The sequence below is a fragment of the Cetorhinus maximus genome, chromosome 17, assembly GCF_964194155.1.
Source record: "Cetorhinus maximus chromosome 17, sCetMax3.hap1.1, whole genome shotgun sequence".
NCBI classification, from domain to species: Eukaryota; Metazoa; Chordata; class Chondrichthyes; order Lamniformes; family Cetorhinidae; genus Cetorhinus; species Cetorhinus maximus.
The window spans coordinates 23,572,718-23,594,132 of record NC_135895.1 but is presented as its reverse complement, the minus strand read 5'-3'; the positions used below and the strand labels follow the sequence as shown (position 1 = coordinate 23,594,132).

General features: G+C 42.7%; 1 protein-coding gene across 3 annotated transcripts in view; it reads right to left on the bottom strand.

Moving 5' to 3' along the window:
* snx7 (sorting nexin 7) overlaps positions 1 to 21,415 on the bottom strand; it is an 82,260-nt gene that overhangs the window by 6,019 nt on the left and 54,826 nt on the right. For 2 of the 3 annotated variants that reach the window (XM_078560837.1, XM_078560836.1), the window contains one exon: positions 8,346 to 8,498. The exons of the other annotated variant lie outside the window; for it this stretch is intronic. In XM_078560837.1, coding sequence (XP_078416963.1) covers positions 8,346 to 8,498 — 153 coding nt within the window. The remainder of the gene's footprint in view (positions 1 to 8,345; positions 8,499 to 21,415) is intronic. 3 annotated transcript variants of the gene reach the window in all.

Below are 21,415 nucleotides of genomic sequence, written 5' to 3'. Positions count from 1 at the left end.
TGGCCTATTCCTGCTCCTTGTTTGTATGTCCATAGAAACAAGAACATTCCAAATAATGGGAAAATAAATACTTCAAATAAAGCAGGGGACAGACCCAACACCATTAACTGCAGAATGATTGAAATTGTGATCCTAGTGTTATCACTTTATAACACTTTGAGGAATAATAACAGTACTCTTGTCGTTCATTTCTTTTAATTGTTATGTTTGCTCATTTATATCTCCCATTCTTTTATTCTCCTCCAGTCAGAATGGGGAGTCTAGTCTGTAGATTTTAAGGTAGTGGAGTTCATCAGTGCTTGAACTTCTGCAGAGCAGCATTAATCATACCTATCATATTTTCATGCTCAGAGGAGCACTGCTATAAGGCAACAGACAACGGGCGGAATTTCACGAGCCCGCAGGCATCGGGCGTCATGGCAGGTGTGCGCGGACAATATAGCGGGAAGGCCAGAAATCGATTTCACGTCGTGAAACCAGCCCACAATTGTCCACTCCACTCGTGAATGGTGGCGGGCCGTGTTTCCAGCCACCGCACATTGAGGACTTCATTGAATACATCTGCACTTTATTATAAGCCCAACTTGCTGGATTCATCCCCCCTACGCTGGATCATCTGAGCACGTCCACGTGATTGCACACCGACGTTTCACAACAGCACTTATAAGTCGTGCACCTGGTGTGCCACACTTCAAGGAGAACTCGGAGATGACTGCACGGTGACGTTGTGCAGCGCTCGCGAGGGGGTCGCTTGTTGGGCCTCAAGGTTGAGGCACCACGCATTCAGGCGAAGGCACAGGCAAGGGCTGCATTGCAGTTGAGTTGGGGGGGTGGGGGCAAGGGCTGCACTGCGGTTGATGGTAGTGCACAAGCATGTGCAAGGGTAGGGGAAGGGGGGGAAATGGAAGCATTAGGGAAACCTTGTATAAAGTGACCATCCCTCTACAGTGGACTGCAGAATGGGTGGACGACTGAGCATGTTGTACAATCTCCTTGCGAAAGCTGGCTATGGAGCAGTCACTGGTGGCAGTGCTCACAGCCCCTTGCAATGTCATCATTCAGATTTGGGCCAGTCACCTCATGGTTCAAGCTAACAGCGTACCCTTGCAGTGCAGGTTAGCCTGCAGCTGAGCTGAGAGCATAGTATGCAGTCCAGTGGGCAAAGCTGCTGCCAGTCAGTCAGGTGGAATGGAGGTGGGTGGGGTTGCAGGCAGCATTGCAGCGCACTAAACTCTGGCCATCCAAGTGGTGTCCAGCACTCTCTGGGATCTGTTAAGGGGTCTTCAGACTTAACCAAAAGAGATTCTTACTATACCCAAGCTAACCCATGCGTTTCATTCTTTCATCCTGCAGGAGCAGCACATCAGGATCCCTGGAGCCTGGTGACCTAGCTGTATGCCTCATGGCTTACAGAGAGCGGAGACGAAGGAGAACAGAGCGACGGAGGCGCCTTGCTGGGCAGAGGGAGGAGCAGCACCCTCAGGGAGAAGGGGCGGCTGTGGTTCCTGCATATGCCGCTGAAGAGCCACAGCCAGCCATTGCTGGTTGGCACCTAGCTAGACCCAGGCACTGTAGATGGCACTTGTCATTCCTGCAGATGACCAATGTCACCGAAGATGGCACATGTCCAGGGAACTGGTTGGTCACAACTGCCAGCTACTGCAGGATTTGGCATCATGGGGGCATGGAGGGCATCCACTGCCAGTGGTCGTGGCGTTTAATTTTTATTCCAGCGGCTCCTTTTAGGGCTCCACAGGTGATCCCTGTGGGATATTACAAGCCTCCACGCACAAATGCGTCTGTGAGGTCACGGAGCCATCTTTGCGAAGGCACACAATTTTGTGCATTTCACCCCAGATCAGGAAAGCCAGGATGCAAGAGAGATTGGATTTGCTCAAATCTCAGCTTTTCAACAGGTGCAGGGTACCATTAACTGCACTCACATGGCGCTCAGATCTCCATGGCAACAAGTGGTCAACTACGTCAACCACAAGGGCTTCCATTCACTGAATGTTCAGCTGGTGTGCGACCACCACAATGCATCCTGCAGTTTTATGCAGTTCCCAGGGGGTGTCCATGGCTCCTGCATTCTCAGGTCTCAGATCCCTGACGTCTTCCAGGGTCCACAAAGGCGGCAGGGTCGGCTCCTCGGGGACAAGGGCTACCCCAAAAAGGGAACGGCTGATGACACCTGTGCGGAAAACTCAGACTGCAGCTGGAACTCACACCTTGGTGGAGCAAACCATTGGAACGTTGAAAAGGAACTTCCAGTGCCTGGACAGGACTGGTGGAGCCCTGCAATACAGTCCACAGAGGGTGTCACACATCAATGTCATCTGCTGTGCCCTTCACAACTTGGTGCTGCAACTGGGAGAGGAGCTGGAGGTCTCCTCCGATGAGGATGTCAACAGGGATGTGTGAGCGGAGGTCCTCGAAGGCAAGGATGACAGCAACAAGGCCATCAAACTGGCCAGGTGAGGAAGGCACGCTCAGGAGGCCCTCATAGCTGTTAGATTCACGGAGGATGATGGCGATTTGCAGTGAGGAGACACCATAGATCCCCACATTGCATCTGTGAATGTTTGACTCCTGTGTGGCTGACGGCAGTGCACATACCCTCTGTGATAAGGCTCTTGTCATGGAGACGCAGAGGATGCCCATAGTCCCTACATTCCAGGAGGACGACGACAACATGCAACACTCCACAGATCCTCACATAGGTCATATGAATGTCTGACTCCTGTCTGGCTGATGGCAGTTCACTTGCGCTCTGTGAACAGGGTCATATCATGGAGATGCAATGGGGAAACTTTAACTTCTCTTGATCCCTTCATGAGCTGAACCCTTCAGGACCACACTGTCACCAGACACAGGTGGTGATGAGATGTGAGGGGTCAGCCACACTTCAAAGGTGCTGGGAGCACACAGAAAGAATGAAGGAACTCTGTGCCTAGGCCCATTCTGGCAGCAAAGATAAGCTGATGTAACCAGTGACAGTGAAGGGATGATCCATCAATGTGCTGGAAAGGTTGCACAAAGCACAGGGAAGGGGCCCTGAACTAAGACACCTGCCTTTATCTTGTGCAAGGACCAAGGTTTCACATCTGAGTAACACGAACAATGCTCATCAGAACAAGGAGCCATAGGTCTTGGGAGTTTATCATCAAAGTAAACATTATGTACAAGTGATTAATACCCACGTCCAGGCTGTGCAAATACACCTTCTTAATTTTCCTAACCTTGCCACTACGTCTTGGTGATCCCCCGACATTCACAGCAAAGATGGAGGCAGCCTGCTGATTGCTACAACCCATCTGCGATGACCTTGGTGGGTGTCCTCTGGAGGGCCAAGACCTGGAGGGTCATGGTCTGCTTTCGGGATCCTGCTGTGTGGCTGTGGCCACCCTCCTCCGCCTGTGGAGCTGGAGCTGCTCGGGTCACAGGAAGAGGGGATTCACATGGGCCGGACATGCCCAGAATCCCCCGGGGTGTGCGCTTACTGATCCTCCTCCCTATGGGTGCCCAAAGGTCCAAGGCTGACTCCTTGAGGAAATGGAGAAGCTGGAGTGAGATCGAGCTGCCCTGCACCCCTCTCAAATTGACATCGTTGGAGGCCAACAGGAGGCCATCGTGTCAATGATGGAGTTCAGCCTGCACAGCAGTGCAGGACCGATGTCCTGGACCAAGGTCTCCATGGCGGCTGCCATCCTACCAGTGTTGACCTTGTTGCATCAGCATGCTGTCGTTATCACCTCAGACTGAAGGTGGACTAGCTCCTCCATCGTGCTTTGCAATCTGAGGAATGCAGTGGACATCCCTTCCTGATGTTGCCGAGCTTGCCTTTGCAGTTCCAGCAACTGAGGTATAACTGAGTCCAAAGGCTCCTCAGATTCAGCAGATTTCTGGTCTCCAGCAGTCATCCAAGTGCTGGAAACCTGGGAAGTCCTTGCCTCCAGCGGCTGTGGATCAGACAGTGCGATGTGTTCACCAGATTGTGACCCCAAGGCTACTCTAAAGCTTGGTCCCAACGAGGTGTGTCTGTGCTGGAGGAGGGTGTGGGTGAGCGCTGTGATGGGTCTTCAATGAGGGTTTCAGCAGATTTCACTTCTGAGTTTTCTTCAGGGCTTGAGTTGAGGTCTTGGGCTGTGGGCTCCCACAGCTGTTTCCCAGATGTGCCTGCGAAAGCAAGGAGGGATAATTAGTGCATGGCATTGGCCTGTGAAACAGGACATGTCACTCACAGGATGGTTGTCTGATGGATGTTGCACTGCTGGATCTTCACTTGGTTGAGCACCGTCGATCTCACCATCAACACAGAAACGGTCCAGATTGTCACCGGCCAGCAGCTGGATGACTATTTTCAAAATCTGATAGGGACCTTGATTTCAGGCATTCCTCCACCAGTCTGCGACCTCTCCCTTTTGTTGTGTGCCAGCTTGTCCTGCATGAATACAGATGGAGAGAGTATAAGCAGGGTGCCTGCATGGCCAGCTGATAAGAATGCCTGGCATGTGTGGCTCGTGAGTGGTGCCATGGACGGGATGAGGACAATGAAGGTGTGTGAGAGAGCGTGAATGGTGATGTCCCTTGAACTGGTAGTGAGTAAGATCTCTGTGGATGTGTGATGGGTTTGTGACTGTGAGCTGAGAGTGATGAGAAGAGTGACTTACCCTGGCTGAATGGAGATCATTCATCCTCTTTTGCCACTGGGTGGCTGCCCTCTTTCACAGGGCATTGGCACTGACTACTGGTGATGCTGCTGCCCTTCCTGCAGCAAGAGTTGGGGTAGAGGACATCATGGTGGGCCTCCACAGTGTTGAAAAGGCGTTCCAGGGACGTGTCACTGAATTGGGCAGTCTTCTTGCCTTTCAGGGCCATGTCCTCTGTGCAGCAATCCTGGGCTGGAAGCATTCAGAGGTGTATGTGCAGCTGCACTTCAAATATGGCGTCCAGCGTGAGGAAGTGGCGAGGTGGTGGTGTGATGGGCGAATCAAAGGCCGTCTGCCAGCGAAACGGTGTTTCCCAGGAATGCATGATTAATGAGGTGGGATTGGGGTGATACGGCGTGAAAAGCTGCCATTGCGGCCAGCAGGTAAAACGTTCTTTTAACCCACCTACTACCGCACCTAGTGCAAATCAGGGACGATTCCGCCCAACATTACTAAACAAGACTACAGCATGAATTATAGCAAGGCAATCCAATTTTGAAAATAATTACACATCACAGTAAAGTCTACTGAAGATGGCTAGTTATTGACTAAAATATAAAGGACAGGTTCAATTTAATTGATTTAGTCTGTAAACATTCTAGATACAAGACTACAACGGTTAGGACTTTGCCATAGAAACACTACTCAGTTTATGTTATACAATAACAAGCTCATTTAAAAGTATACGTATCCTAAAAAGTCAGCAGTTATAATCTCTCCATGCACATTAAACTTCTGGTAAAATTAGCTTGTGTTCAGAATGGATTTAACCATTATGAAAGTTTGAGAGAATGTTTTGATACATAATTAAATTTCATAATAAAGGCAACAAAGTGCTAATTCACTTTATGCATTTGCTGCAAAAGTGGGTAAAGAGGCTTTAAATTATCTAAGAGATATTTTTGTTGGCTGCTTTAATATTTTCACACTTCCAGCAAATTGTATTCTTTCTAGACAGCTGATGCAGACCACACCTCCAAAATCAGTTTTCCTCACTGTGAAGCTCTCCAATGTACAAAGCAGGCTGGGTTAGTAAATAATGCAGCTGAAAGCAAGATGATTACATGAAATGCATTTCAAAATAAGGGTCCTGTGTTGCAAAAATGAATCACAATTAAACAGCAAGTGCAATTCGACAAAGAGATATGGGATCCAGATAGACACATGGAATGAACAGAGACTGGGTGGGCTAAGTTGCCTGTTTCCATGGTGTAATTCTCTATAATATTACTTAAAGGAGAAATAGAAGTACAGATAAAGCAAAGTATCAACTGAAAAAAAATAATTTTCCAACCAAAATTTAAAAACGGATATAGCCAGTTTTAAGAAGTTTACATCTACAGGCCAGGTTATGTGTAAACAACACCACCTGCTTCAATAGGCTGCTGAACAGCCAATGAGGAGGCAGAGAGTTAGCCACTAGATCCAGGGGAAAATTAGAGAAAATTTGGGATCTTAAAGCTTGTGCTACCTGTACACAATTTAATGACCTGCACTCCAGGCCAGCAGGACATGATAAAGCTTTGTAAAAATCATGAACAAGAAGCATTAAAGAATCAAAACTTAGCACCTTACAATGTATATTGATATCCAGACAGTTTGCTTTGTATCATTCAAAGTCCAGGAGGTCCCAAACAGTGGGTTGCGACCCTGGACAATCATTTGGGGTCAGGGGCTCCAAAGTAGTAATGGCGACTGTGGAGTGGAGGCTTTGGCAGGACAGTCCTTTGATCAATACTAAGGCGACATTACACATGTACATATGATTCTTAGCCCCAAGGCTCCAGAGTTTTCAAAATGGTTGTGGACAAAGCCACTGGCCCCTGCTCAACAACACCACCAACTCTCCCTAATCCCTTTCACTCTGTGGTCATACCAATTTTCAAGCATTAAAATGGGATTGGCTTGACAAGATGTGATGAGTCGAATGCCACAGGGATCAGTGCTGGGGCCTCAATGATTTACAATTTATATCAATGACTTGGATGAAGGAACAATGTATGGTTGCTAAATTTGCTGATGACACAAAGGTAGGCAGGAAATTAAGTGGTGAAGAGGATGTAAGGAGCTTGCAAAAGGATATAGATAGGTTAAATGAATGGGTAAAAATTTGGCAGATGGAGTATAATGTGGGAAAATGTAAACTTGTTCACTTTGGCAGGAAGAATAGAAAAGCAGTATATGATTTAAATGGGAAGAGATGCAGAAGCCTGAGGTACAGAGGGATCTAGGTGTCCTGATATATGAATCATAAAAAGTTAGCATGCAGGTACAGTAACTGATTAGGAAGGCAAATGGAATGTTGTCACTTATTGCAAGAGAAAAGGAGTGTAAAACTAGGGATGTTTTACTGCAGTTGTACAGGGCGTTGGTAAGACCACATCCGCAGCAGTGTGTACAGTTTTGGTCTCCTTATTTAAGAAAGGATCCAAATGTGTTAAAAGCAGTTCAAGGGGGTTCACTTGACAGATACCTGGGATTGCGAGGAGGGATGGGGGTGCAGTGGGTGGGGAGGTGGCGGGTGGGTTATCTTGTGAGGAAATGTTGGACAGGTTGGGCCTGTATCCTTTGGAGTTTTAGAAGAACGAGAGGTTATCTTATTGAGATGTGTAAGATCCTGAGGGGACTTGACAAGGTGGATGCGGAGAGGATGTTTCCCTCTGTGGAAGAGACTAGAACTAGGGGACCACAGTTTAAAAATAAAGGGTCTCCCATTTAAGATTGAGCCGAGAAGAATTTTCTCCTCTCCAAGGGTTGTTAGTCTTTGGAACTCGCTTCTCCATAGAGTGGTGGAGGCAATGTTATTGAATATTTTTGAGGTAGATTGGCTCCCTTGTCAGTCAAGAATCTAAGAGTATTGGGCTTAGGCAGGAACGTGGAGTTGAGGTGATGATTGTCGGTCATGATCTTCTTGAATGGCGAAGCAGGCTCAAGGAGCTGAATTGCCTACTCCTGCTCCTGATTCATACGTTCGTATGGGTCAAAGTGGGAATAAGTTTGGGAAGCACTACTATAGTCATTTACAGAACTCAATATTTTTATTTAATGCCAATTAAGACTCCTAATGAGTTGTCAACTGATCCCAAATTAGCTTGTACACGGACCAGCAGTTACAGAAGAAACAAACACACAGGACAGAGGAGCTGCACTCCCATAATTACCTGTATGTGCAGCAAAGATGATATCCTCCGCAATTAACTGAGAAACAGATTCTGAATGGATGTCAGGTAGGCAAATTCAAGTTTGCTGTATACTGAATCAACTAAATGCAGGCTTTTCTTTCCCTTTAATGCGGCTCTCCATTCCAAGCAGGGTTCAGATGACATTAAAACCAAAAGATTCAAATTCAAGTGATCAGAAACAAACACAATCAAATATTGAGTTTAATCCTATCTTATTTTGTTTTACTTCACATTTCTCACGTCTCAGGTTTGAGTCACAGCAGAGGAGATTTTAAATTTGCTTATTTATGTAACGTGAGCTTTTTCACTTTTCTATTACTATTGATGTCTTTCTTAGATCCAAAAAGCCTCTCCGCAGATGCTGTCAGACCTGCTGAGTTTTTCCAGGTATTTTTATTTTTGTTTTGGATTTCACCCATTCCAGGAGAACAATCTGAATTTGAAAGTTTCTTACCCTTTCAAAATAATGAATATTATTTTCAGCTGCACTTTGGAAAGCAGATTGCAAGTCGCTCCGCATGTTGATAGACCACCTTTCCCAGTCTGCTTTCAAATCGCTATTGGCACATTCTACTTTATCCTCAAGTCGTCCAATATCCGCCTGAAGCTAAAATGAAGTTATTCACATTAATATGTAAGTATGCCTGGAACGTTAAGTTGATTTTAGCCAAGTCTAAACAAAAAAACAAGAACAGGAAAATATTTAAAAAGTACCAAATTAATTAATCATAAAGGAGACATATAGTGAAGTGATCAATTCACAAATTAATAAAACCTCATATACATGGATGTGTTAAGCCTTTATAGCCATCACACGTACAACAGCTGTAGTAAATTGAAAATGGCACGTTTATTATGAATGGCTACAATTAAATCAGCTTAGCAAAACCAATGAAATTCTTCACATAATTAAACCTCAAGACAACGTGCATTTTAGCACATTTAGAATATATTTCTGTACTTAAAACATATCTAAAATGAATTTGCCCCCTGCTAATAATTTTTTGACTGCTTTATTGAAAACATTTAAAATGTCACTAGTTCCAGTTTTGAAGCATAATCCTTGCACCCAACAGCAAGAATCAAAGATCTTCCAAGGTTCCACTTTCATTTCCTCTAACTTATTCGGCCAAAATTTTTAGTAAAGTCAAAGTCAGATTAATTGGAATCCATTTCTCCATTCTGTCCCATCTGTTGACATTTTACTTGACTCAGTAAATCAAAGTGCCAAGGTTCTACCAAGACTTTCATGCTTCGCCCACTGATACAAATTACCAGATTGATAGTACATGGTTTCATGCAAAAGGCATGAGTGTGCTTCTGGAATCCAATTATTAATTTGTGCCTTTTGGGGGAAAAAAACCCAACTAACCCTATGAGCAATTCAAAGATAGAAGATGACCTTCCCTTGTTCCAGGCTACACAAAGCTACTTTCAGCGGTCAGGTCCTGGTGCAGTATATATGATGCAGTATATATGATGCAGTATATATGCTTTTACTAAGTATTACTGTCTTTAATTTCTGTAACAGTCCAAGAGCTTTGCCACAAGAATGGTCCAGGTGCAAGTCCTCAGAAACCTTACTTTCAATTGAAGTACAAAATTGGTTAGCTTATATTGAAGTCGAACAATTGAAAAATATCAGATCCACTTTCCACAGGCTTAGCCTGCCTGCCTTATTCTGATTGAAATTCACCAAATACAATCTCTCCTACTTAATTTCACAATCTGACCTTTTGTGTCTTGGAGAAGGCTCGCAATAGTGTAAGTGTCCTCATTCTGCCCCGACTCCATGCCATATTGGTTAGGTGACATCTGAAACAAGTATCAAGCCCATTGTTTATATAAACTGTGGGGCCTGAGGCAATGAAGGGCAGGGATTGGGAGGGGGAGGGGTGGTGGTGTTGGTGGTGACTCACGTCTATTTCAGGATTGGCTCTAACACTGCAACACAACTAAGAGCCACGCATGCAGAAATCAGTTTCCCCAGGCAAACCAACAGTCGTTTCAGTGCCCTGCTGATTTCAAAGTGTCGTGCATCTCCTTCAGGTAAATTGTATGCATGGCTTGAGTGTGGCCTCTTATATAGCAGAGCATTTGAAGATTAGGACTACTCAAGATTTTGTTAAAAGGTCAAAGGAGGGCCCAAATCAAAAATACATAGCACCAATTGTGTAATGCAGCACATTTAGTCCACATTAAGTTTTTCGGGCTCTGGCATCTTCACCTCAAATCACTGACTTCCTCATTTTTTACTGAATAGATCAGCACTGGGATGCACGCATGCTATACCGTTTATATATTTCATCGAATCAGTTCCAGTGTGAGCAAAGGTCTAAAATGGCAGGTCTTCATGGGAATGGAAATGGGCCTTTTAAATTGGGAGACTGATCATCATGAGCAAGCAAATTTAAACACAGGCTTCTATTAGAATTAACTGAAAGTACTAGAAATGTGAAATTAGAAAAAATTGCTAGCAATGCACAGGTCAACATTAAGATTCCCTTCAGCCACAAAATCCATCTCACTCAACCCAAATGCACTTTTGAATTAATTAGTCAGTCAATTAATCAGTTATTTTTGAATGAATGAGTGACAATTTCATTGAAACTCTTACAAAAAGATGTTAAAACAAGAAGTTTCTTACATAAAATTGGCAGACGCACCATTTTATTCAACTGCCGGATACTAGTAGTGCAATAATGCATGACAAAGGAAGGGCAGCATTTACCACCCAATCTCACTTCTGTTCTGGCCACTGTCATTTTGATAGGGGTACTGAAATAGGAAGCCTAGCCACCTGCTAGAAACAGGCAGGCATCTTAGCACATGAACATTGGGTTCCTAGTATGACATTAAGAATCTGGCACAATTTTGAAATGGGTGGTGCGCACACACATTGGTACTTGATACCAAGCAACCTAACCAGTGATCCTCAAGGGGCTGCTGCAGGCCATAAAGAAAATATTTTGAAAAGCTTGTAAATAATTTTTATGGAGTCAGGTGCAGTATATACTACTGGCAGCTCATTGATTATGCATATTTCCAGCATTAGTGATTATGCTTCAAAAGTAAATAATTGACTGTAAATTACTTTTGTGACACTGAGGTCATCAAAAGCCCTATATAAATGCAAATTTTTAATATTTCAATAATATTCACCAAGGCTCTTTTGACAGCATTTTTCAAACATGTGACCACCTACCACCCTGAAGGACAAGGGCAGCAAATGTATGGGAATAGCATGACCTGCAAGTTCCCCTCCAAGTACTCTCAATCTCGACTTGGAACTATATTCCCATTCCTTCATTGTTGCTGCGTGGAAACCCCACCCTAACGGCACTGTGGGTGCACCAACACCATATGCACTCTAGCAATTCAAGAATGCAGCTCACCACCACCTTCTCAAAGGCAATTAGGGATGGGCAATAAATGCTGGTCTTGGAAATGAAACTCATCCCAACTAATAAAAAAATGACAATGTTGCAGATCCCTGACCACTTCCGTTAAGCAAGCCACAAGGTCACTTCACTGCCTCCCATCCAATGGAAGTGATCACATGATTATGTACCCTACCACTTCTAAAAAAAAGTCTATTCATGTGAACAAGATCAGACAACAGAACTAATCATTTAATACATCTTAATGTGGGCTAACTATACTCAAAATACATAATACACTGCAGTTAAATTATGCACAGATGCACAGTAGAGGGGTGGTGTGGCACAATAATATGTTGAAACAAGCTACACAATCTGCATATATTTAGCTACTGAGCTCAGTCATTCCATCCTTTGGGGATACAGAACACAAACCATATGCGTTCCAAAAGAAGAGGGGAAAAATCTGAGAGCAGTCGCTTGGTTTGTCTCCCAGCATTTGTTGAAAACAGCACCTGGCAGAAAGAAAGAGAGACCCACCTAACCAGCTTGCATGGTATGTGGCAGGAGACCTGCTTTTTTTTTAAAAAAAGAGAAGAATATTGTTGCTAAAGATGCAGTCCCCACTTTACCAAAATGTGCTTTAATAATTTTACCTTACATTGGCCTATATTTTGGTTATGTAGTAAGATGGAATCTTGCCAGGCAAAGTTCCATTAGAATATTTGGTATTTTGGTTAGAGTGCCATCTATTGATGATTAGTAACATTGTGTAGTAGTGTTCTGACAAAACTGTGAATCAGAAAGCACCAACACCCATGCATCTTATTAAATGCATTAAATAATTTAAAGGAGGACTTTAGAGCTCCTTCCACAAACACAGGATGTCCCAAAGAGCTTTGCAGCCAATGCATTATTTCTGAAGTACAGTCACTGTTGTAATGTAGGAAATGCGGCAGCCAATTTGCACAAAGCAAACTCCCACAAACAACAATGGGATAATACCAGATAATATAGTTTGTAAAACAAAAACAAAATTACCTGGAAAAACTCAGCAGGTCTGGCAGCATCGGTGGAGAAGAAAAGAGTTGACGTTTCGAGTCCTCATGACCCTTCTGCTGAAGGGTCATGAGGACTCAAAACGTCAACTCTTTTCTTCTCTGCCGATGCTGCCAGACCTGCTGAGTTTTTCCAGGTAATTTTGTTTTTGTTTTGGATTTCCAGCATCCGCAGTAGTTTTTTGTTTTTATTAATATAGTTTGTATGTTGATTGAGGGATAAATGTTGAGCAGGACACCAGGGATAACTTTCCTTCTCCAAAAATAGTGCCATGGGATCTTTTACGTCCACCTGTGGTGGCAGATGGGACCTCAGTTTAACACCCAAAAGATGGCACTTCAGACAGCACTACTCTCTCCCAGTACTGCACTGTAGTGTCAGCCTTGATGTTTGTGCTGAAGTCCTGGAATGATAATTGAACTCACAACCTACTAACTGAAGTGACAAGAGTTCTACTAATTGAGCAATGACTGACACACAATAGTTCACAGGTAATAGGGCAAATGAATGTTAGGTTAAGGATCATTATAAAATATCTAATTTGCACATTTAAAAAATAAAAATAAAAGTAGTTAGTTTACATGCAAGTGAGGAAAACTCAATAATCTTAAGTAAAAGCATTAAATTCTTAAGTAGAATTATTTAAAATAAAAGCAGGTAAACCGGTTTGGTAACAAAGAGTTTTTAGTAGAAGCAAAGTATAGAAGTAGGGTAGTTGCAAAACAATATACACGCACATGATTAGACAAAGTAAACAACGTAGAATTTTGTGTGCACAGATCAAAAGTAAACAGCATGAAGGATTTCAGTTCATGAGCTGAAATCTATTTTCTTATATCTCTGCTTCTAATAAAACAATTTTGAAGCACTATTTTTTGATGTAAACGTTTTTGCAAATTTCACAAAAATGTAAGGATATGGCGTGGATTTTGTGGTCAGTGTTGTGGTCACTTTGATACACTGTTTGGATACAAATCAATACACATAAGAAAGAGGTAGTTTTCATTTTGATAGCACAAATTATATTTCTTACGAAGTTTAAAATTTGAGGTTTGGTTCCTGATAATTTCTCAAAAGGGAATTTTCATTTTAAAAGGTTTGACAACAATTGGCACTAATTCAAATGCTGCAAGCTTTTGTATTTGTAAGTCTGTTCCCAAAATATGAGGCTAAGCTCAGGACCTTGACAGAGTTTGGCAGAAATCAAATTTTTGGCCGTGTTAATAAATCTGGGATAATTCTAAAAGAAACGGGTCAGACACAATTTAGTGGGTTACTTTTGGGACAATAAAATGTTGTTTGAGAAGATAAGGAAGCAAAACATGCCAATGCCTGATTTCTGTTTTAAAACTGTTACGAGAATACTTTATTAGATTTTAAATTCTCTCCAGGCAACCTGAACAAGATAAGATGGTAGCTGTTGCATGTGTAAAATGGTATGAGGCAAGTAGGAGAAAGAGTTAGGGAAACTCTTTTGAGTTATCAACAGTCACAGATTGCAACTCTTTTGAGTACAATCACAGTTCTTGGTTTCCGGGAGTGGGACATGAACCCACAACCCTCTGATTCAAAGGCGAGGGTGCTATGAACTGAGCCACAGCTGACACCTCAGGACACAATATACAAACTTTTTAAAGGGAAGTGAATTTGATAATCTGGCCATCAGCTGAGACATTGGAAATGCACAGGGGGAGATAGCAAGGATCTAGAGACACAGGTCCTAATTGACATGGAATAGTTAATACGGCCTAAAGAGCAAAGAAACATTATAAACGATCAAGACAATAGAGAAATTGACATCAAGAGAACCTTAGGATGATCATGATCAAGGGAAAAAAACTTAGAGGTAAAACTATGTGGAATCTGTAGTTCAGAAATTGAAATGTAAGGGGAAATAATACTTAACAAATTAAAACAAGATGGATATAGGTAAAGGGAAAGCTGGAAGAGGCTAAATAGATGTATTACCGATTGTATTAATGTGCCTGCGAGCTACAAAAAGTAAGACCACAGGGTTAACACTATGATGACAGACAGAGTTAAGCGGCTCCTAGAGAGAACCGTCACTGGAAGTGAAGATACTGAGCCATTCAAAGATAGGATAAGAAAGTGCATTGTAGAATTGTGTCGGCAGTTTAAAGGAATTGAGGTCCGACGTGGGACAGCAGTAGGAGACAGTAGACTGGAAGGAGTGGAGGGGGCCTATTCAGATGGATTCAGATCAGGGAACTCATTTCACAGGAAGAGTCATTAAATAAATGTATAAAATTAAATATAAACAGAAATTCCATTCCCTACCAGCTAAAGAGCTCGGGCATGGTGGAAAGAATAAACTGAATCTTAAAAAAAAACATCAATCACAAAAGCAATTCAAGAGACAGGAAACAGCCCAATATTCTAATGCACCTTAGGGCTACCCCAAGCAGGACCACCAGGTTCACCCCATTTGAAATAATGACAAGGAGAGGAATGCAGTTACCCGAGGGACTCATAGTAGGAGTGGGAGATGTAGGACCTCTAAAAGGAAGGATGCGAGACTATGAGAGGGAAATAAGTAAGCAACTGCATGATTTAAGGAAGGAAGTCAGAGACCAACAGGTGATGGTCAAGGTGAGCCCGGAGCAAACAGGCATGGACCATACGAGGTCATTATGACAGGTGATACATGCGCACTTATAGATATGAAAACGGGAAGTAAATGGAGGCATTTCACACAGTTAAAGATATATGACAATTGACCAAGTGGTGACCCGGAGAACGGGAGCCGATGTTAAAGTCTCCACAGATCTACAATCCTGATCGTGGGCGTATCAGTACTGGCGACAAGGTCGGGGATCATCACTGCTCATCCCGCACCGCAGGAGGAACTTTGGTACAGCACGGACAGTGCCGAATGCGACAGGCAACGGGGAATGTAACAGTAGGAGAACAAGTGCTTTTGAATTGTAGTAAGGGTTTGCCTCAGATCGGGTGTGGGAGGTCCGCCACTATCCAGCCACCTTCCACATCTACTTCCACAGTCCGAGTAGAGATAATTGAAGCCCCTCAAACCACACCGACTGACCCACCTTGTCCGACTATGCATCCAGGACCGATGAATGGTATGGTACTGGTTAATCAGAAGTTATGTATGATAATGTACACCACGAGCTGGAACCCGTAGTCTTGAACATATCCGGAATTTCCCTGCCCCAGTGGTGCTCAACCCATATTCAAGCACTATATACAGCTCTAATGGACCAGCTGATGACTGAAGCATCTCAGTTCAACGGCAAGATGTGACCAGGCTTGGGAGGGAACCACGTTAAGCGCAGCCTGATAAATGATGCCGCTACGATATTCAATACAGGGACATCAGTGGTTAATTCAGAACCTGGCAACTGTTGACCAGAAGGTCCGAACCCTGAGCTTTAAGCTTAAGGAGATTTTACAGCAGGGGTAGGGAATTCATAACACCCAATTAAATAGAGACCAGGACATGACACGGTTAATCCAAAGCCTAGCTACCGTGCCCGAAAGTCATGCAGGGCCTATCAACAAACTGATTGAAATAGGGGAAAATATTTCAGACGAAGCAAGCAGAAATGGTGTTTGCAGCGCCTATGGATCTTGGGCACTGGAACAATCCAGAGAGAATTTAAGACAGATTAACGAAGGGATAGTTCCTTTATGGGTAACCAATGAGCATTTATTTAATCTTTCACGACACAAAGATCATGACTTGACCGGTTGCCAGCTCAGAGGTTTAACACGTGTATATAGAATGAATGTTGAATGTATAGTGAATAGTAAAATGCTAGTAGGCATTGTATTAGTAATACCTGTCATACCTATGTCAACAACCAGCAGGACATTATATAGAGTAGAAAATATTGGGGTTATATGGGAGAATTACTATATTAGGTATCATGACATTCCACCATATGCAGTAGACATAGAAGGGAATATAGTTAGCACCACATTAGAAGAGTGTAGGATAGAGGCCACTGCAGTAGTATGCACACCCAATATATGAGACAGATGAAGCTAAGTGGATTTAAAGCAGCAGCAAACTGTACAATGGAAACTATATGGGCTGCAAAAGAACCGACCCATGTTGCTTATGCAGGGAATGGGAGATATTGTATCACCACGTGACAGGAAAGAATCCAGTATGGGGGTAACCAGATATGCCCCATCCACAATCATTCGGTGTGCCTACACCCACAGATGCCAGCAAGGGTGGGGAAGGTGGAACTGGTTGAAATATACAAGAGAGGAACGATTGCTATTCAGGTCAAGGAAAGCCTTAAGGATAACCTGACACAGTATTTGAACCAGTTGTCCTGTGAAATTCCCTTATTACCAGAGCACCTAAACGCAATTCGGAGACAGGCTCAGCAGATATACAGAACTTACTATAAACTGCAGCAACAGGTTAGAGCCCTAAAAGAGGATATCGAGCAAATAGGTTCCTCCATATGGTGGTGGCGGAACTGGGGCTCAAACGTACAGATACACCCCTGGATTCAGATTATCTCCCATGCCCTAGTTATACTTCAACTGATATTTATTATATATCTAACATACTTGATTCATCGCAGTCACAAAAAATGTGGCGCTAGGGGAGTTTTAACGGGTGGAGAAGAAATCTGGTAAGCCAGAGGTTCGGATTAAAGGACCAGATGATATAGATGGTCTGACCAGTACCCGTACCCTTTACATGCCAAAACTGGATACCTGGCCAGTATCAATGGGTGGCGGCACGTGAAGGGGGTGGGGCGGGGGGAAATGGACAACACCACTGTAGTTGGCTACCTTGGGCTAAGCCAAGGGCCAAAAGGGGAGACTGTTAGGGGGAAGAAAGTCAGTAAGAATTTATGGTCAGGGAGAATTTATTGAAAAGGAATGAATTACTTAAAAATCTCCAGGCAACCAGGGCTACCAAGCACATTGGCAGTTAAAGGTTACCAGATGAACGTTGCACAGTCTTTGGGCCTGCAAACAACAAAAAGGCCTTGGAGCCGGACTGCAGTCAGAGGATTGGCAATAATAACTAAGATTAAGTGTGCTCTTCAACAGATAGGGGAAGAACAGATGGTGCTAGTTTAGGTAGGTGGTCTCTGCCTGGGTGAAAAATAGGGACATACGATGCATGTACCTGTTACCAGGGATGTCGGTTTAATGTAAACCTATATGTTGACAAGATCGGAATCTGGAAATTGTTCTTGTACGTGACCAATAATGTACAAATATGTTGAACACTTGTAATTTAGCAGAGTACTGTCTCAAGCTGTATTGGTTGGTGCTCTCCTTGCAATTGCTCGAATAAACGATCGTGACCTGTACCTGAGACTCCTGTGGTTCGTATGTCAAAGTGACCACAACGGTCAGCAACAAAGTTCTTTGTGGGCTTCTGGGACGGAGACTTACTCAAACCTGGCACCTAATTCAGCGCATGCACTCTGCTAGGACCTGTGAGAGGGATAGGAAACATCAAGGCTCTTCAACCAGATTGAAGAATCCTCTCAGATGCACAGAGTAATCCAGAAAGTATAAACAGGAAGTAAAAATTACATTTAAATCATACACAGAAAGAAAAATTAAGATTAGGAAAGATAGGATTGAGAGAGGAAAGACAGATAGAAATAGACAAAAAATAAATAATATAAAAAAATCTCCAATACAAATTAACTTCTGAAGGAATGAGACTTCACACTTGTAAAATTAAAGCTATAGGCCAGAGAGGTGGTTTAAGCAATAAAGGATACATATTATGCAATTAAAAATTCACTTATTCCTGAATTAGCAATTCCCAACTTTTTCCGGTGTCTTTAGTGAGGAATAGTGGGTGGTACTGCAACTTCACTCCACTGCATTTCAGTGCTGAGTTGACAAGAACAGTTGCAGTGCACCCCAGCAATGTATCTCTGGCATCAACTTCCATTTTTCTGTGTTTAACTGTGCGTATGTGTATCCTGGAAGTTGCTGTCTGATTTACCCCATAATGATGCAGTGAACACAGACAGCCTCACCGTTATTACTAACACAAAATACAAGCCATTATAAACAACGTACAACCAAAAACAGTTGGCAATGGTATCATATATGTCACTTTAGAGGCATTGTACTGATTTGCGATCCTAAATTGGAAACACCAGCCAATAAGTTAAATGTGATGTTAAGTTTCCACTGTCCTGAATCTTCGTCCCTTTTGAAACTTCCCTCAAGATTACACTAACTGTTCCTTCCTGCCTCCAAAGCTATAAAAAATGTTTATTGAAAACATGCACTCTATTTTCAGTCTTTCAAAGTGCCTTTCAATCTCATTTATCCTTTCCCTTATGCACTTTTTTACATTTTGATATTTCTTTATTGAAAATTTACATTTTCTTGTTCGTTTCATTTTAATATACACGGGAATAATTAGATAAGTAGGGTGCCTAAAGAGAGACATTACAAACCCTTCTCTCTCATAATGGGCATGACATTACAGTTAAGATTTCTTATGTGAATAATGAATTTAACAGGGGCTGTGACACTTATAGGGAGAAAGCACATTCAGATTCAATAGGATTTAAAATTTTGATCCTGTAGCCTAATTAAAATACACAATCACTTTTAATCACTGGAGTCATGTCTGGTGTCAGTACATTTAAAAACAAATTAAGGTTAAAAATTTTTTTAGCTGCTAGGTGGCTTAGTTAATTTATTGCAGTTTTTCAGATATAGCAATCTGTTCACACAATGCTTTTGTTCTCACTTCAGATTTGCATTTTAAACAGACAGAAAAGCATCTTAAACCACTTTGACTGTGAACAGTGCTGTCATTTGATGCCCAATGACTACAAAACAATTGAATCGCTGCAGTGTACTCAGTTGCAGGAAAATACGGATGAACTCCCCTGCTCAATAGTGAGATTTAGAGTGCATATTGCCAATCTCACTGCTGCAAGGAAATACAGGCTCCTGAAGCTCTCCCTCGATATATTTAAAATTATTTTTTTTTAAAGCAAGCTTTTGGCTGAGAAATCTTGGGCCGAGTTGTTACTTCATCTGAGTTTTTTTGTGTAATAGCATGATTCCATTAAAGTTAATATTGAATTTTGTTTTTAGCTCCTTGATAGGATGTAGGATGGCTGGCAAAGCCAGAATTTATTGTGCATTCCTAATTGTCATTGAAGTGATGGTAGTTAGCTGCTTTCTTGAATACAGCTGAGTGTTTTGCTAGGCCATTTCAGTGTTAAGAGCCAACCACATTGCTGTGAGGCAGGACATACAGGCCAGGTAAGGACAGCTGATTTCCTTCTCTAAAGGACATTAGTGAACCAGGTGGTTTATTTTTGAACAACAATCAAGTAGCTCCAAGGTCACAAGAACTGATCATAGATTTTTAACCCAGATTTAGTATTATTGAATTGCTGTTGTGGCAGGATGTGAACTCATGTCTCTGGGTCATTAATGCAGGCCTCCGGATCCCCAGTTCAGTAACACACCATCCTAACGTACCCCAATCTCATCATAAGAATGAGGGATATTGGGATTGTTTGAATTTCTATACAGCACTTTGGATAGATGCACCACTGACATTAACATACACAGCAAAACCTATCCAGAATTGACTTATCAATTGAATTTGGTCTTTCAAGATGGATTGCACAAATCAAAACTACATCCAACACCATGTTTTGTTGTGGAGACACTGCTATTGTTAATGGAACAACCATTCAGGTTTTGTTCTTGTGCTAGTTTTTTTTTGCAGGGGGAGGTGGGGGGGCGGGGGGGGGGCATGAGTGCAAATATTTACACGAGTATCTCAAATTTTAATCTATCTCCATAACCAGTGAGCTTAAAAAACACTAATTTTTGCATTTTCCCCACGCAATATTTAATGAGCAGAAAGAATCACAAAATCCAGTTTCAAAAATTCTTTGATACATTAACCTTAGAAGTTGGAGCTATCAAATTTACTCAAGAACAGTTCCAGCATGGCTAAGTATGACTCAGCTTGCAGTTTTATTAACCACATAGAGTAGTCCCTTCAAAGAAAGTTAGCTAAAATATATTAAATTTCAAAAAGCAGCATAGATATTTGAAGTAGATAGATAATTAGATACTAGAGTTTTTAACCTAAGATGAATGGGACACCAAGTTTAAAAAAGTTGGAAAGATATTTTCATCTGAGTTAAGCAACAAACACACAAATATAAATTTTCAGGTCATCTGCCCCACACACTTACAAAATTCTGTCATTTCGTGCCAGATTTTTCTGACCTCTGATTTTTAAAAAAATTAATTCATTCGTGGGATGTGGGCTAGGCCAGCATTTATTGTCCATCCCAAATTGCCCTTGAGAAGGTGGTGCTGAGCTGCTTTCTTGAACTGCTGTAGTGCATGTGGTGTAGGTACACCCACAGTGCTGTTAGGGAGGGAGTTCTAGGATTTTGACCCAGTGACAGTGAAGGACCGGCGATATATTTCTAAGTCAGGATGGTGAGTGACTTGGAGGGGAACTTCGAGGTGGGGTGTACCCATGCATTTGCTGCCCTTATCCTTCTATATGGTAGTGGTCGTGGGTTTGGAAGGTGCTGTCTAAAGAGGCTTCGTGAGTTCTTGCAGTGCATCGTGTAGATGGTATACATTGCTGCCACTGTGTGTCAGTGGTGGAGGGAGTGAATGTTTATGGATGGGATGCCAATCAAGCAGGCTGCTTTGTCCTGAGTGGTGTCAAGCTTCTCGAGTGTTGTTGGAGCTGCACTTATCCAGGAAAGTATAGAGTATTCCATCACACTCCTGACTTGTGCCTTGATGGTGGACAGGCTTTGGAGAGTCAGGAGGTGAGTTACTCGCCGCAGGATTCGAAGCCTCTGACCTGCTCTTGTAGCCACAGTATTTATATGGCTAGTTCAGTTCCATTGAACACAGGAAGCTATAATAGTTAAGCCCCGTTTCCTTGGAGTTTCCACACTTTATCACATGGCACAATGCTCCTGCCCTTACAAAAATTACTGACCCAGAATTTCTGGGAATGCCGTAAATTATAGCTCCATGCCACAACCACATGCCCACTATGAACTTACTCCAAAATCTCCTTGAAAAGGAATTT